The sequence below is a fragment of the Neocloeon triangulifer genome, unplaced genomic scaffold (assembly GCF_031216515.1).
Source record: "Neocloeon triangulifer isolate White Clay Creek 2 clone unplaced genomic scaffold, ASM3121651v1 ptg000001l, whole genome shotgun sequence".
In the NCBI taxonomy this organism is placed as follows: domain Eukaryota; kingdom Metazoa; phylum Arthropoda; class Insecta; order Ephemeroptera; family Baetidae; genus Neocloeon; species Neocloeon triangulifer.
This window is the reverse complement of record NW_026775544.1, coordinates 5198793-5212768: the sequence shown is the minus strand read 5'-3', so window position 1 is coordinate 5212768 and position 13976 is coordinate 5198793. Positions and strand designations below refer to the sequence as shown.

General features: G+C 35.0%; 2 protein-coding genes across 3 annotated transcripts in view; one reads left to right on the top strand and one right to left on the bottom strand.

The window, feature by feature from the left end:
* The window catches only part of LOC132205844 (uncharacterized), a 148070-nt gene extending 142675 nt beyond the window's left edge, over window positions 1-5395 (top strand). Inside the window, exons 7-11 of the mRNA XM_059635173.1 lie at window positions 1698-1926; window positions 3036-3184; window positions 3243-3458; window positions 3915-4127; window positions 4310-5395. Of these exons, the coding sequence (XP_059491156.1) occupies window positions 1698-1926; window positions 3036-3184; window positions 3243-3458; window positions 3915-4127; window positions 4310-4422 (920 nt within the window). The 3' untranslated portion in view covers window positions 4423-5395. The remainder of the gene's footprint in view (window positions 1-1697; window positions 1927-3035; window positions 3185-3242; window positions 3459-3914; window positions 4128-4309) is intronic.
* Window positions 5396-5841: 446 nt separating this feature from the next.
* Window positions 5842-11124, bottom strand: LOC132193430 (uncharacterized). Of its 2 annotated transcripts, none has more exons than XM_059614093.1 (29): window positions 11045-11124; window positions 10900-10942; window positions 10722-10846; window positions 10588-10639; window positions 10434-10531; window positions 10318-10368; window positions 10230-10263; window positions 10103-10167; window positions 9942-10041; window positions 9518-9756; window positions 9416-9460; window positions 9326-9359; window positions 9207-9271; window positions 9032-9134; window positions 8709-8968; window positions 8599-8658; window positions 8503-8539; window positions 8133-8218; window positions 7735-8076; window positions 7607-7682; window positions 7489-7538; window positions 7404-7439; window positions 7224-7347; window positions 7066-7169; window positions 6940-7005; window positions 6520-6553; window positions 6384-6448; window positions 6219-6321; window positions 5842-6155 (listed from the first exon to the last, which is right to left on the bottom strand). In XM_059614093.1, the coding sequence occupies exons 1-29, from the start codon at window positions 11087-11089 to the stop codon at window positions 5893-5895; spliced, it is 2805 nt and encodes a 934-aa protein (XP_059470076.1). In that variant the 5' UTR covers window positions 11090-11124; the 3' UTR covers window positions 5842-5892. The 2 variants fall into 2 exon arrangements, with proteins under 2 accessions (XP_059470076.1, XP_059470085.1); XM_059614102.1 differs by having other exon boundaries at window positions 7489-7535.
* Window positions 11125-13976: the final 2852 nt, after the last annotated feature.

The following is a 13976-nucleotide window of genomic DNA, read 5'->3' as shown; positions in this document are numbered from 1 at the left end:
TTCACTTCTGTTATAATGAATTGGTTTGCCTATGAAATTTTATTATAAACCCCTTACTTTCTTTTATAAATTAATTATTTATTGCAATTTTATTTGTTAATCAAGGTACGTATTTACTGATTTTCTAAGAATCAACCAATTTGTGTTCTCAAAATCTTCATTTCTGTTTGGCATAATAAAATATCGGCAGCTATTTGCACTACTTCCTCGTCACTTATAAACCCTCTTTAAACAATCTTTTCCAAGTGTCAAATTATTGCAAAGTTGCCGAAGTTACGTAGAAACGGACGGACTCCTTGGAAACGAGCTAGACACGAAAATCTTCCACTCGGGCGCACCACTTTCTGCTCTCAGTCAGGAGAAACAATTAATGATTAATCGAGGGAAGGCCGCAAAGGGTGCGATCGCGTGAACGGGGGCGTGGGAAGACGCGCCTGCTGGACCTCGGGCAGCCCAGCAGCATTATTTATCTGCCAACAACAACAAGAACAACAACGGGAGAAAGATACAGTTTCGGGCTGACTTGTTCTATCTGATGATGCGGACGTACGTGCGTTGCCATTTATTTACGGCCGGGCAAATTCAATAAATGGACTCGACGGGCCGGCGCAAGAGTGAGGTCTATCTTTGTTATTATGTATTCTCTCGCGAGGCGCTGCTCGAGCAAAAAATTGGAATTCTGACGAGAACGGCCGTCGGACAGAGAAAGAATGGGCTCGTTTTATTATCGATAAGTCTGGATTGGGAAACGAGATACATTCGACGAAATGACGCAGGTAGCGCAAAATCAGGCAAAAGACTCGTTTCATCAAATTGAATCTCTGTAAAATAAAATAAAAAGAACTGTTTTCAAATAAAATTAGCAGTCAGGAAAACGGAAACGAATAAGGGAAAAATCGAAAGAGCTGTAGAATCACGAATTTTAATAAATTTAAATGAAAGAGCAGCCTGAACACTTAATTTCTCGCAACGCAAGCTCAGTTTCATGCTTCGCTTGTACTTTATTGAAAAATTGAGAAAATATTATCAAATCATTGCTTTAATTTTAAAGCTCTTTTTGCTTCCAGCAATGCTTGATAATATTTTTTCAATTATTCAATAAAACAATGATGAGTGCGAAATACGAGCGAAGCAAGAAACTCATATTGCTTTGCGGGAAATGAAATAAGGTAAAAAGGGAAGGAGTCAAATAGGTCACTCATTTTTTGCTGGGTTTTTGCGCTTCTTACAAATTTTAAGCAAAATTATTCCTTAAATGGTGATGGATGATGAAATATTGCTGATTATATTTGACGATTTATCAGAACCCTTTTTTAATAATTATTTGATTTTCAGGGAAAAAGGCTGAAATATGTAAATTTGTTGGAAGCAAGTGCAAATTAATTAAACTTACTGTAGCTTGTTGCTAATTGTTTGCTTCCATGTGAAATTGTCTTGAAATTTGATTTCGTTTCCAAGGAATTTCTTATTTATATCTGATCTTTTTCTTTAAAAAAACATCAACTGCCTTTTGGCTAAAATGCGTTTTTTTCTCATCAATTGCTGTTAATTCGGATAAATATAATTTTGTACTTTTTTTCTTCTTCCTTATTTTATAAAATCGCTCAAAATGGCAATTTTGTGTTTTTGTGAAGTTCATTATGTTTTATTTTATTACACGAAGAAATTTGCATAATAATTGTGGTTGTGTTTTGCAGAAATCCACTCGACACACTGCCGGTACCCGGCGTGGGTGACCGATCACCACCACTGGCACACGCTCGACTACAAACGGTCGTACCAATTCTCGCACAAGAACGCCACGCTGCGCATTTCCAACGACTCGGACTCGGAGAACGCGGGCAAGGAGATGCGCGTCGTGTGCCACACCATCAACGAGTCCGGCGACAAACAGGTCACCCTGACCGCGCACGTCACCGTCGGATGGTACGTTCCACTAATTGGCCACTTTTAATTAGACGCAAACTTCAAAGCGACGAGCCCTCATCCCGTAATTGCGACGCACGCAATCAGCGGCTTTGATTTCGTACTCGGACTTCAATGGGGGCGCCGATTTTTAGCAAGCCCCCTTATCAATGTGCGGGTTGATTTCGGCTGCGTGTGTGGATTCATTGTGAAATAAAAATACAGTCCAGCACCCTTAGAAAAACTCTAAATTTGAATGAGAATAATTAGTGTGAGGGCGAGAGTCTGAGAAATTATAGCCCGGGTCAGAAGTTGGGGCAAATTCAAATTTAGACTCAATTCAAACAAAACTTGTTGTTTTAAGTCAATTTTTCTGCCCAAATTTATTTTCATCGAAAACTTTTATAAGGGTTTTTTTTTAATAACACCAAACATTTTGATATGAAGTTTCGTTCAAAATTAATGCAATTTAAAAGCAAAGTTTTTGCCAAATCCTCGAGAGAGAAACTTCACTTTGAATTCAGGTTTAATTATGTTTTCACGAGAAAATTTGTTAATGTTCTGAGAAGTTGCCACTTTTTTATTTAAACAGTGATTTTTGCCCCACAAAGAATCATTTTAGCGTTTAATTAAGTTTTTCTTGCTCAGATAAAGTTGGCAATACGATTAATTAAATTTTTTAGTTTATTACTCTGGAACTGATATTGAGAAAAGAAAAAGTTGGCACACCAAGCAAAGAGAGCTCTTGATTTTTATTTCTTTTTACTTTAAAAACAATTTTATTTTTATAACAAGGCCAAGCTCCTGTATTTTGCTCTTTTATAACTAATTTTTACACAAACAAGAGACAGTGCAATATAATATATGTAATTTATCTTAGTGGATTTAAAAAATGTACGAAACAAAATAATAATATATTTATTCAATCCTCAAAATATAAATATAAATTTTTTATCCAACTAAATTCAAAATGTTTTTTCTTTATTTATCGAATTTTCTGTCAAATTTAAAGAATATCTGGGATTAAAATTACATTATCATAAACTTTTGTTGGCCTAAAATAAATAATGTTATTTTTGTATTCAAATTTTTTCACTAATCATGCAAATTTTGAAATTGTCTGTTTGCAGCGAGTCTGGGTATGTGTGCATGGTTTTCCACCGGCGCGACAGCCACGTAATCGAGTTGCAACAAACGAGCAACTTTGCCCCGGCGCCCGACGAGGCGTGCCATCAGAACAACTTCAACCCCGTCGCCCTGCCCTTCACCACGCTGATAAGTATGCCCCTGTTAATTAATTACACAAGCAACAGATCTGATTTGAATTTCACGCACAGCTGCGTCGCCAAGGCCGAGGACGTGCCCGGACATGGGTCGGTACGCGGTGCTCGGAGTGAGCAGGGACGGCGCCAAACAGAGCAAGCGGACGGGCGCCTCCGCAGGTTCGGCCAGGGACGCCGCCTGCGCCGACGACATTGAATCACTCTTCGTCGGCTGCTCCAAGTCGGAGAACCTTGAGTTCCACTCGTCTTGTCCCAGTGATAGTGTTTCTTGTGAGTGTTAACAAAAATCCTCATTTTTATTCCAAAAATAAGGACAGTATTTTCATTTTGTTAAATTTTAAATCTTTGTAAGCATTCACAGATTCATTGGACAAAAATTATTTTCCATTTTAGAAAACCCAAACTTCATATTTTGCTGTTTTTACTGGTCAACAGCTTGTCACATTAATCAAACAAAAAATAAATAAAATTTCATAGAAAGTATAGCAAAATTCAATTTTTTTTTTATCCATTTAATGTGCTTTTGATTCTCTTCTTCAATTTTTACTTCCATGAAGTATTAAGCAGCTTATGAGATATAAGTTTCTGAAAGTTTCCTTTTTTCAATTTAATGTAAGAATTAAAAAAAAAAATGATTCCTCAGCACCCTTTCATTTTAATATTCAGGCCTTGTAAAATTTTGATAACCATTGCAAGTTGAACAAATTACTAATTTATTTTCTTCAGCATTTGCCTGCCACGGCAGCTGGGAAATCAACGGCACCTTCTACCTGATTGCTTCTCCCTTGAGCCGCCGTAGCACTGGTCCACCTCGGTACTGCTTCGTCTACTCCGAGAACGACAAAGGCCAACTGCAGTTCTCCAGCGTCACCGACACCTGCACTAGAAACATCAGCCCTGGCGTCACCGGCGCCTGGACATTCAACGTCACAAATATTGGTAAAAAATTTATTGAAATAAAAGCCCTTTTTTTCAAACCTAAAATAATATTTGTTACTTGCAACTTAAATTTAAATTCCCTGTTTAGATGTGTTTGAATATAATTATTTTACTTTTGGAATAATCTTTTCAAATGTTTAATTAAAAATTCTGATCAAATTTAATATTGACTATTTGTGCAGGTCAATGTGCCGAGAGCACCGCCATGCAGAGTTCTTCAGCCAAGCTGGCCTCTTGGAGCTGGTTCCTGGTTGTGTGCAGCTTGCTGGCCACCGTGTCGGCTGCCTCAAGATGATTCCGCTGCTAAATTCTAATCAGAGACCTCTGTTCTTGAGCAAGAGTGATGGATATTTTTACCGTTGTTGTTGGCTGTTGACTAGGAAGGGAACAATCGAAGCAAAATATAAATGAAGAAAAAATAACGTACTATATTGATAATTTGACGCAAGAATTCGAAAAAATATTTGTGATCCGAGTGCGACCAGTGCAAGACTGAATTACACTGACCTGAGCCGTGCCGTGTATAAGTGTTTCGTTTTTCTTCGACTCGCCGTTTTCATTGACAGATGTTTAATGATTGTGAGAGCATTATAATTAACTATCAAATTGAAATTGTCTTGGTGCGCTGGATTTTTGTAAAATTATTGTCAGTTTTATATCTTCTCTAAACAAAGAGAAGACCAAAAGTTTGTACACAATTTGAAAGAAAAAGTGCTACTTAAAATTTTCGAAGGAAGCGCACCAAGTTTGGCCAGAAGGTAAAAAGATTTCTCATTTGTCCAATTTTTCGAATCAAAAGAAATGTCTTACATAATTATTTCTACGTGTTTTTGGCTCCAGGTGTTCTTTTTCTCTCTTTTGCTCGTGACAATATTTAATTATGTAATTTGAAAGATAAATAAATACGTCTGCCCAAAATACGCGTGTTGAAGTCAGTCCAAAATTGATGCAGCACGCACGAGACTTTGACGCACTTTGCTGATTCTAAAGGACGTACAATCATGAGGGATACTAAACACATTACTTGACGACCGATTTGTAAATAATGAGATTTGTCACATTTCGCGCGCGCATAAACCATGTGATTTTGTTAATTTGAAGTGTGAATGGTCCGAACAAGAGAGTGATTGCGGTGAGAAGAAAAGAAATTAAAAGAAGAGTGTTGCTTAATCGATATTCATTATCCTTATTGGTATTTCCTGTTGCTTTGCATATTTAACTTAATTAATAAATGTAAATCACTATATTTACAAAATATAGCCTCATTTCACGCAATATATGTTCCTTTTCACAACAAATAAATTTAATCATAAATAATTATTATTAACTACCTTTGAGACAATTCTCGCGAGTTTTTCTTCGCTGTGTGTTGAAATTTTGTTTCCGTCTTTAATATTGATGGCCTATTTTAAGTATACTATGGAAATGACTGCTGATACAAAGCCTCTTATGAGATAGGAAAAGTGGGTGATTTAATTTACTTTCAACGTTTCAACGAAAAATTTTAGATGAGTATTACTGGGTATAAACGTGTACATAATATCTTCTTAATTTATAGGTGGCAATAAAATCAAGAGGAATACAATAATTTTAATATCCTTTAATATATGACTAAGGCGAGTCCTGATTTTTTCCCTTCTCATGTTAAATATGGTTAAATTTTATTTTTTTATGGTAAAAAGGAATCAAAATTTTATACTGATACATTTCTAAATTAATCAAAACTTAGAACTTTATTAATTGACTTTCAATCATGTTTTTCTGTTTATTGTAACATGCAAATGTATTGAAGCTGCCTTCCTTGGTCTGCGTGACATGGGGTTGCCATCAAATAATCTTCAAAGACACCACCAGCGCCCAATTGAAGATTTGCGCATTGGAACACATCCGAATCATAATTGGCCGATTTTATCCATTTGAATGAATCATCAACCTTCAGCTTCGTAGGACACCAACTGAAAATCGGAATGTTCCCGGCACTGAAGGCCCCCACAGAATATTCAGTGCCAAACTTTTGAATATTCAAAGCTGAACGAAATTTTTAATTCTGAATTAATTATTTGTGTAAAGAAAATCAATTTGAACTCTTACCAGCATCTGCGTCTATAAAACACTTAAATTGCTGATGGCTTATGAATGAAGCAGAAACCATTCCCATTTCACAACACTTTTGTATTGCACCCGCAATGTCAGTCTATATTTTTAAAGGTAGTTTTTTGCTCATTTTATTTTAATATATAGCTCAAATTTTCAGACCCATTCAGAGGATAAAATATATTTTGCACCGCATGCCGTCACAAAATAATGCATACCAGACGGAGCTGCCCAGGTTATACAAAGATAATGTGTGCAGTTAATTTCTAAGCAAATTATCAAAAAAAGATTATTTTACGGGTGTTACTCTTCACTTGAGATATCTTGACAGGCTTTAAAAAAATCATAACAAAATTCTGTTAGTATTTTCAGAGCTGAGTGTTTTATTTGATTATGAATAATTTTTCCTCTTTTTTAGTCAATTTGTGATAATTTCTTTTTTACCCGTCTTTGGGGGAGAAGGTATCACGAAAATCAATGTTTGCCAATAGAAGCTATAGAAATTATCAGAATGACCAGTTCAAAATTTTAAGGCACGGCCACCATATTTTGTATTTTGGAAATATTTATCTGGGTAAAACGAGGAAGATCATGTTTTATCAACTCCATAGTGGATGAATTCGTGCTAATTTTCGAATATATAGAAGAAAGTTTGGAGGAAAAATAGTTGATCGACTATAAAACGCTCAACCCTAATAAAATTTAAAAAATGCATTACATCTGGAATGCAGTTGGTCAAATTGTATGGACACAAGTTCTGCAACGGTCCAACGGGTGGTGCAGACTTAAGATTTCATCAAAATAATATTTTGTCGCTTCCATATTATTGCATGTGAAATTTTACCTCCATATCTGCAGCCGCATCATCAACCATTTTTATCATCGCGTCCGGTGCCTTTTCCGCTGCACATTTGAAAGTCTGTGCCGCTGACTCACATACACCAAGGTCTATTAATTATATAGTTCAATTTGTGTTGTGAGAGATATTTTGCAAAATAAAACCTGTGTTGGGATTTTTGCAGACTTCAAAAACGTCAAAACTGTTTCCGGTTTGTTCCTCACTCTCCATTGACGCTTCAATATACTTTATAATTTGCAAATCAACGAAGCTTCCATTTATGTTGACCTTAATTATAGATAGATTTTTTTTATTATATCTTACGTAATATAAATTTTCTTTACAAGTTCCAAGCTATCCCCCATGCATTTTATGTAGCACTGTAATTTGAATTTAGTGCGTTTTAATTAAAGTATTTTTGCTCCAAACCCTTATATTTATTGAAAAATTTAAATTGCTGAAAATTGAGGCCAAGTCCGCTATAAAGAGATTGAATTTGTCGTCCTATATGCATATCTTTTGACTAGATAAAAATTAAAAAATTTACAACTAGACACGTTGAAAATCAATTTGCATTCTTCACTCTTTGCCTCGGCCAAACTCTTGCCTTTAGTGTCCATGGCCTGTTAAAGTGAACATTTTTTTAAATGATTTTAAACTAAAAAAAGAGCAAACCTCGCAGACGTAAGATATGTTCGCGTCGCAGTCGAGAGTCTGTAATTGAACTCCTTTGTCCAAATCTAGGACACCCGCTATGCAACTATTGACCTTTCCCTCAGGTGGCCCTTGTTGACCCCACACCATTTCCGTCAAGTTCACGTCCCCTTTTGTGGCCCCGCACCACGAATACTTCTGACTTTCCGGACAGTCAAAGTAAGCCCCGGACGTCCAGAAGGGCCCAAGATTTTTCTGCGACACGTTGACCAAACAATCGAAATCGGCCCGAGAATTGAATGTAATCAAACGGAAATTGATGCTCTCACACTTTTTACGCGCCTCTTCCCATGTGAGTTTTGCCTGCATTAGAGTAAAAAATTACGCGAAAAATTTAATGAGCCGGTTTTTATACTAACGTCAACGGTTGAGCGATTTGTAATTGGACTGCCAAAAATGAAAACTTTGTTGCATTTTGCCTGCCATTCGCCATACAGGTCGGCCCCTGTTAAATAATTTATTGTTTTTCAAATTGGCAAAAATTAACACGATCATTGTAATGACAAAAATTTAAAAGTGCATGTAAATATTGCAAAACATTTTTGCCATGAAATGTGATATTTATCAGGATATTAAATTTAAAAAAAAACGTTTTAATATGCATTGTGGCTACTGGTTTTTAATTTCTATGCCAGGGAATTGTATTGGTAAAAGTTGCAAAAGTATCTAAATTATTTATTTCAGTATTTTAATTTTTTCATGAAGTATAATTTATGCTAAAAATCTCACTTTCCAAATTCCCAGAGACATTGTTGAATAGGCTGCTCTGTTTCAAAATATTATATTTAAATTAAGTTATCGTTTGATTGAAGTAATAAAAAATACATTTTTCAAGAAGTGTATTGGACAAACTGATTTGACGCACGTGTTTGTAGTTTTTGGTCCCTTCGTATCCAAATGTAATAAATGTATTTTATCAATATGTGTGCTTGTACCTTGCAAGCGAACAATTGTCGCCGACTGCAATTCATCATATTCAAAGTAGCCAAATACTCGTTGGACGTATTTTTAGTTGCCTTTTTAATTTGAAAACTAACACAATCAAATTCTCCGATCATCGTGGCATTTCCGTTTCCAGTAAATTTGTTATTATCAAAATTTGTTAAATCTTCACGATTTGGACACCAAATGGGAGCAGCCTCTGGAAAATCGAGTCTTGTCCCTGCCGTCCAATAGTTGTAATTGTACCTCCAATCTTAAAAAATTGAATGCGATCTGAAAAAATGTATTAAAATCTTTTATTCAAGTAATTTTTTACCTTTTAATAGTCCCTTCACAAAATTAAGGTCATTTTCGGTAGGCAAACTCAGGGGAGTCATTTTAAATTTTGCACAATGCGTCCATATCTCATACCACGTCATCTTTGGAGCATAAAAAGTTTCAATAATTTATATCTTTTTATAACGATTAATAATAAAAAATTTATATTTTACCAATGTGTTTCCAAAAAGAAATGTTGAATCAGCCGAGTTTTCCCAAAATCCATTTGTTGACGAACCTAAAATTTTATATATTATTTTTCACAATTTTTAAATAAAATAAAACTATTAACCTATGAGATTTTTGCCTCTTTCAAATAAACTTATCTGCGATACAAAGAGAAAATTTAGGATTTCTTCAGAAATAAGAATTTAAGACTCACATTTTTCAGGTACAAGTTGGCGCTTGGGCATGTGATTTCCACAGACTAAAGAGAAGAAAAAAAAATTGGATTTAATTTTTATTAAATATTTTAATCTTAAACTTGACAAATAAACGGATGTTGATCGGCGCAATTTGCAAATTCCAATCCGCTTTTGGCCAAATCCTGGTTCATTGCAAAAGTGATGCATTTATCAGCGGCTGGGTTGCTGGCGCTAGTTTGAAGCCAAGTTAAATTTTCAACTTCCATTGAATAGTTCTTCTCATCTGGACACCAGCATCTGCAATCAGTGTCCACAAAACCACTCGTCCAGTAAGATACAGATGTTTGCTTTATCTCATCTAGTTTTTACATTACATTACTTAATTATCGACAGTCGATGGATTCTAACAAAATTTAATATATAATATTGCATTTTTAAATCTTTTTCTATGCAAAATAGCATTAAATAAAATAAAAAATTCCAATTTATAAAAACAACCAGTATCTAATGAATTTTGGCAAAAAAAAAAAAATGTTTTTGTACCATTAATTCCTGCAACACACTTCATTTGTTCATTAGAGTTTAATTTTAAAAGACGCATATTGTAAGCGCAGCAAGCAGTTTTCGCCTCAGATATCGTCGACTTTACTCAAAATATATAGATTTTTATTAACAAGTTGCAAAACAAAAATTTAATTATTTACTTTCAAACTGCTTATAAAATACTTTTGGCCACATGATTGAATAAACTTTCCATCCGCAGTGGAGCCTAAATTGGGTAGTGTATTATAATTAAATAATAATTATAAATTTAAAAAGTTATTTGACAACTTTTGGTAGACATCATGGCCACCACTTTTGATTCCTAAAAATACATGAAACTGAAAATTCAGTGAAAAAGATTTAATTTTTGTATTACGGATTTCAAGCATGTGAAATTTCCAGAGCAAATATCCCCGCAAAAATAAGGCTATTATAACAAAATTATAATATTTAAAGAAAAAACGGGATTAATTGCATGATTTGTTATTTTACTATTGGAGTAGTAATTGAACTTGATGGCAAATTTGTTGTCAAAGTTGATTGTGTTGATCCTTTTATAATATCCAAATTTAAAGTGGCGCTAACATGAACTGAATGCACAGATAATAAATAAATCTTTTTGCATCATGTGATTTTAAACTGAAACCTTTAGTTGTATGAAGAGTTGCTGTGGAGAATTTTGAGTCCGCATTGCTTTCCTAAAACAACATATATTTATAATGCTTAAATTCAGTGGACATAAATTGGCTTAATTTGATTTAAATTTAAGATCTATAGTGCCTTATTATCCAAATTGATGGTAGTGCGAGAGCGAGACGTGTTGGCTTCTTTTTTAGCTGGCTGTGTGCAGCTTAATTGCCCACAGCACTGGACTATAATCATCCTTTGTTTGGTCTGTTTTGGCTCTGAAAATTTTATAGTCAAATTTATTTAAAAAAAGGAAATTTTGGGTTCCTACTTATACGCAATACTTTGAAGTTCGAAGTTTCTAGCACCAGGCTCTGCAAAATGTTTGATGTTTTATTTTGCTCTAATTTAATCGTCTTTGTAAAAAATTTATATTGGGTGTATATTAATTTGATCTTAAATTTTGTTATACCAACCACAAAGTAAATGATCACAATTTTTAGCACTATCAAGTTTTTCATGATGCGTCAAATGTGAAGGGCTGCTGTCGTTTGAGGCTAGTAGCAATAACTGCTCTTCAACATACATTTTCATTTTTCATTATCGTAAAACCAGACAATTTATGGTTAACATTTTTGCGGAAGCTGACATGCAGCGGAGGCTGATATTCATTAGCGCAGTCAAACTGTGCAATACCAAGCGTGTGTGCGCGTTCATCATTTTTATTATCAGATAACAAAATAGGCATAAAATCATGTATGGGAAAACCCTCCGAAAAATAATCAGTATATAGCAGAGGACCATTCTTTCAAATTATTTATCAACAAATATTGGGTTATTTAATTATAATTATGATACACAGATATTTCCATCCGAAAGCAGATGTTAATGCGCTGGTGAGCGCCTGCATTTATGCAACCAGCTTCATTTGAGCAGCACGACACACACATCCCACCTCTCTACAGGAGCAATCCATCAGCTGAAAACAGCAGCAGCAAAGGTCATCGGCCTTGCACTGTTTTAATGTCAGTCACCTTGCAGACCTCAAGTCTGACAGTCGGCGCCGCTCAACAAAAGAGCGCGACTGAAATTCTCTTGTCCATATGGGAGCTACTTGTGAAGAACAAAAATGAAAAATAATAAAATCAATTTATGGTCTTATTTTTTATATTTGATATTATTTTATTATAAAAAGTTCAAGAATATAAACATTCAATCTTTTTTCACACAAAAATGAAAATCCATGTAATTACAAATGCTATATTTTTTTTTCTTCCGAAATGTTATTTCAATTGTTGAAAAAGAAAATTTTAGGTTTGTTGTCCGCCATGGTGTCCTCCTCCAGCACGGTGCCCTTGATGGCCTCCTCCGTGTTGATGTCCTGCGCCATTATGGTCACCTTGGTGTCCTCTTGAGTAGACGCCTTGATGACCATGATGTCCCTGGGAATGGTGATCCTGGTGATGGTCATGCTGGGATCCTTTTGAATACCCATCATGGTGATGTCCCTCAGAGTGGTGACCCTGATGCTGGTTGCCGTGGTGTCCTTCCGAGTGAGCACCGAGGAGATCCTGCCCGCGTTGTCCTTCAGGAGCTTTGAGGTGCTGGCGCGAGGGAGATTTTTCCGGGCAATCCATCACCGTGTCTTGTTAGTCACCTTTCTCTCCTTGGGCAAATTAGAAGTTTTTTTATCTGGAGACAAAAGAATTTTAATTTTTATTGATCCTCTTAAAAACGTTAAATTAATGCGACTTTGATTTTATACAATATCTTTATTATAAAATTTTAAAAATGAAAAAAATTCTCTAGAATAATTCATTCTTCATCAATAAAAATTAAAATAAAATATTTAACCGTTGTTTAAAAAAAAAATACGCAATCCATAATTCTAATCGCGTAGCAATTTAAGAACATAAAATATGATGAAACGCAAATAAATGTAATGTTTTTATTGCTTTTGGAATCCTCACAGACAAAAAAAAAAAAAAAAAATTTTTAGAATTATGTCTAGAGATGTGAAGACACTTAAGACATCGATTTAAGAATTAAAACAGAAAATTTGAACAATGATTTGTTTGAATATATATGTTAAAAAATACCTTGTATCTTGTATGGAGGTATACTATTTGGAGAGGAAATCCAACTGCGGCCGCCTGCGTTGAGCAATTCTAAAGAACTAAAAGCGCTCGCAGACCCGCGGCATAAGGGATGATGGGAGAGGAAGCAGACCGCGCCGCGTTATGTATAATTGAATGGAAATGACTAGAAACTCGAGGGAGATTCCAGTTGAAACAAGATTTTTTCAGGGAATTCTTTTTTTACATTTTATGTACAGCTTACTAGCCCATTCCAGAATCTCCTAGGTGAATAAATTTTAATGTTTAATTTCGTATTTTTATTTTTTTATTTTGGTAAACAAATTTGTAGCAAGGAGAAAATATTTATGAGGAAAAGCTCGGTTTTTAACTTTTCATCAACGCAAACTTGTTCAATTTTAAATAATTTTTTTTCTTCAATTTAAATTTATTATCTGCTAACAATAAGTTTGGAATTTCAGTTTGGTACCATGGTTTCTGTAGTTATATCTTTTTGCGTTCTTACATGTTAAGTATTATTTATATAATTAATAATGAGAGGAGGATTTAGCTGCAGTCAAAGTTGTTTTTCTCTGCATGCGTCTGCATATATTTATTATTTTTATAGTCTACAGCTGGGCGAGCAAGGGTCACGTGTGTTTGTGTGACACATACGTTCATTATTGACACCCTAGGCGAGCTACACACAATAACGAGTATTTCCTGCCGTACCTTCCAGAACATGTGCGCTCCCCCTCGAACTTTATGATGCGACGCACTATCCAGATAAAAGCACACCGAGCTAAAGCGAGAGCGTCAGTCACCGGTCGCCCATCCGCAATCACGTACAGCCTCTCGTCAAGCCGGACCAAACAACCACTAGTGTTTTGGTAAGTCTATTATAAAACATTTATTTCTTTTATTTTATTGAGTAAAATAAAAGGGGCGCAACTCATTTAAAATTTTAAACATTAATTTCCAACTTAAAAAATTTTCTGTCAAACTTTTGGGCTTAATCACTGGCTTTTATTTCAATTTCATGAGATAAAAATGTTTATCCCAGCCTAAAAGCAAATTAAGTAATTATCAGCTATTTTGTTTTTTTATTTTTTATATTCCTATTATTTCCTTATTTTAGATAACAATTAATTTATCAAAATTGTTTTTATTAGCCCAGAAAATGTCAGCGTGCGAGGAAGTTTGCTGCAAAGTCAGCGCCGAGTGTGCAGAGGAGTGCGCCCAGGAGTGTGCTAAGAGATGCTCCGAGAAATGCGCCCCCGGATGCACCGTTGAGAAATGCTTGGGGAAGTGCAGGGAAATCTGTGCTGAAGTT

Coding starts and splice junctions, on each gene's coding strand:
- LOC132193430 (XM_059614093.1), bottom strand. CDS start 11,089: ATGAAAAACTTGATAGTGCTAAAAATTGTGATCATTTACTTTGTG. Junction 10,369..10,433: donor GTTCAATTACTACTCCAATA/GTAAAATAACAA, acceptor TTGTTATAATAG/CCTTATTTTTGCGGGGATAT. Junction 7,683..7,734: donor ACATATCTTACGTCTGCGAG/GTTTGCTCTTTT, acceptor TCACTTTAACAG/GCCATGGACACTAAAGGCAA.